The 3,198-nt window shown below is 41.7% G+C and overlaps 1 protein-coding gene across 1 annotated transcript; it reads right to left on the bottom strand.

Moving 5' to 3' along the window:
* Nucleotides 1-328: 328 nt before the first annotated feature.
* Nucleotides 329-2,971, bottom strand: snai2 (snail family zinc finger 2). Its single transcript, XM_084327269.1, has 3 exons — nt 2,759-2,971; nt 1,978-2,493; nt 329-1,275 (listed from the first exon to the last, which is right to left on the bottom strand). The coding sequence occupies exons 1-3, from the start codon at nt 2,835-2,837 to the stop codon at nt 1,094-1,096; spliced, it is 777 nt and encodes a 258-aa protein (XP_084183395.1). The 5' UTR covers nt 2,838-2,971; the 3' UTR covers nt 329-1,093.
* Nucleotides 2,972-3,198: the final 227 nt, after the last annotated feature.

Below are 3,198 nucleotides of genomic sequence, written 5' to 3'. Positions count from 1 at the left end.
GCTGCTATGTGTTAAATTTTAAGTTTGTTTGATGTTCGGACAGGTTCACATGCAGGGAACAGGTTCAGCCTTGATTCTGAGCTCAGGCAGCTTGCTTCTTCTCTCTGCACATCTATTGCGAGACCATTCTAGCTGAATTATATATTATATGCTGTCAAACCACCAGGGTTTGTAATCAGTCATTTGCAATCATACTCCCAGAAAATCTGCTTACAACCTGAAATAGCTGTTCTTACATCAAAACAAGAACGTAAATGAAAACCGTTATGTTTTTCTTTTTTCATGCAACTGTAAAGGCTTCGTGGAGAAAACAATTCAAGAATTATACAAAATGGCATGGGATTTTATTTTTAAAAGCGTCATAAAAAATATCAAAATATCAAAACCATTCATTCAGTATCACAGTTCTCACTGTTAATATACAATCATCTCAGTCACACTTACATTCAATATATAAAAATATATATGCAAACGATTGTTTAAGAAATACATAATTGCCAAGTAAAAATGTAGGCACTTGAAACACATATTGCTATTTTGAGTGCTGGCAAATAGTTTCTGATTCATGACTGTGCAAAAGTTATAATACTTTCACCTTTAAAATAAGTCTTTGCACTTGTTCCCTAAGTAGCAATGGCTTCAATATTCCATTGGGTGTGCTGCTGTGTTTCTTTCTGTGTTCATGATATTTTATGCACCTTTTGAAATCTATGTGGTCCATATAAAACTTTTTAAAAGGGAATAGGAAGTTTCCATTATACCCAAAGACACAGCCTCTGAGAGACACTGGTATAAGAACATAACATGGAAAATTACATTTGGAAGGCATATAACACATTTCTAAACATGCAAAAAAGTGCATGAATAGCACAGGTAGGTGAGTACATGGTATGGCAAAGATCAACACTGATTGCAATGCGGCGGAAAAAAACACTGCTTGAAATGGCAGAGCTGTTCCACGCTGAAATGAAAACGGATCATTGGTCAAAGTAAAAGTCTCAGTCTGCATAATTTTTGGAAAGAGCCCTCTCGGCGGTGTGGTCCCCCCTGACAGCTCTCCAGGGGCTGGAGAGTCACAGAGGTGTCTGCTGGATCAGTGTGCTACACAACAACCAGATTCCTCATGCTTGTGCAGAAGAGACATTCTGGAGAAGGTCTTGGAACAGTTTTTGCATTGGTATTTTTTCACATCCGAATGGGTCTGCAGGTGAGCCCTGAGGTTGGACCTGTCAGCGAAAGCCCGGTTGCAGTGTGGGCAGGAGAATGGCTTCTCTCCTGTCGAGGGAGACATGAGAAATATATGTCAGTGATCACACACACACACACACACACACACAGACACACAGATGACAAGCTTCGCAGATACAACAATATGCAGTGTTTGCTCCAAATCCAAATGATGTCAGGTAGCCTATATTCAGTCAATTGAAAGTAATATTATAGGTCTTCTGTGCTGTGTTGTATGCAAATTACATGGAGCTGAATTTCTTCTGTAGTTTAATATTATGCATGGGATTTGTCAACAATCTAAGTATCTTATTTTGTGTATCAAAACATAAAATGTATCATCTATATAAACATATTCAATACTGAATGAAGTGGGTTGAGACCTCCAAGAAATAACAATAATCAGCTGCCTATTTCGTATAGCATGTATAACTTGTAACAGCCAGGCAGACGACTGAGACGACCACATCATTGAGATCCCAATTATGAGACCTGAGGGGGGAGGCCAATAAATTACCCAATTATTGGCATATGGCTATAAGAGCCCAGCAATTTAAAAGCGTATACATTCCAGTAGCCCGCAAAGTTTCCCGGCAAGACGAAAGTCTTTCTCTGGTCTGCATCCCCTTAACAATTGTGTGTATTGAGCAGCTGTACTGTATTGTACCCATTCTGCAATCTGTTAATAAAGTTTTCAATCAATCAATCAATCAATCAAACGCCGGTGGCCTTTCTTATTTCACGACTTACCGGTGTGCGTTCTGATGTGTCCTTGGAGCAGCCACGGTCTGGAGAAAGCTTTGCCGCATATTTTACAAACACAAGGCAACGTGTGAGTTCTGATGTGCATCTTGAGAGCTCCGAGGCTAACATACTCCTTTTCGCAGTATTTACAACTGAAGGATTTCCTCGTCTGGGCGTCGCAGTGCAGTTGTTTATGTTTGAGAAGTCCAGAATACGTGGAGTAGGACTTGTTACACAAACTACATTGGAACTTCTCTGCCTCCGCTCCATGGGGGTCTGAGAGTTTGGTGAGCATGTGCTCATCTTCATCACTCCGCGGGCTCTCGGAGCCGCTGTGGTCTTTGGACGAGGCGTCGGAGAGCGACGAGGGGTATCCAGAGATGGGGGACAGGTCACTCGGGAGCGGAGAGAGCGGAAAACTGCTCCATACTGTGATGGGGCTGTAGGCTACCGGGCTTAAGATCTCCGGCTGAGGGATGACAGGCAAGGGAAGGCCCCTGTAGATGTATGGAGAAATGAAAACTGTGAGGAAAAGAGAAAAACAACATGAGTTAAATTGATTTCAACAAATGACAGCAGTGTAGCCAACATATTCGACTCTCATCACCACTTAAGTGAAACGCACAGATTTCAGAATAATACTCTTTTGATATATCCCCAACAATTGCGTTAAAAAACTCGACGCAGGTGATTGCATGTAAAACACATTTCTAACCACTTGTACAACTTATGGCACAATATAGGAAGCGAACTCTATATCAATGAACTTTTAAAACTTTTAGCCTACCTGTAGGACATTCCAGTTCACTATAATTTGGCTTCTTAGCGGAGTTTATATGTTTCTTGACCAGAAAAGAGCGTGGCATCTTGGAAAACAAATGGGAAACTTATAGGTAAACTTTTTGGAAAATATAACGGTCGCCTCGGGGCGAGACAATTCACTGTATAAAGACGGAACTCCCTATTGCATAGTCCTCTGAAGTGTCATGGTGTAGTGCGGCGCTCTGGTAACAGTACAGTCGGGGTAGCAGCAGTAAAGAGCTGTAAATACTCCCCTATCAGGTGGATGGGAGGAGCCATAGCCACGGACATTTACATAGCTCGGGTCTTAAATCCAATTAAATCGCTCTTTTACGCGTACAAATATTATGGGCGGGGTTATGGCCACCTTCTGAGGTTTGACAGGTGTTTCGTGTGCGTATGTGAGTGTGAGTGTGCGTGTATGTG

Source organism: Notolepis coatsorum (genome assembly GCF_963971535.1).
Source record: "Notolepis coatsorum genome assembly, chromosome: 13".
Taxonomy (NCBI): Eukaryota; Metazoa; Chordata; class Actinopteri; order Aulopiformes; family Paralepididae; genus Notolepis; species Notolepis coatsorum.
Note: the sequence above shows the minus strand (reverse complement) of the source record. Positions and strands in the feature narration are given on the sequence as shown.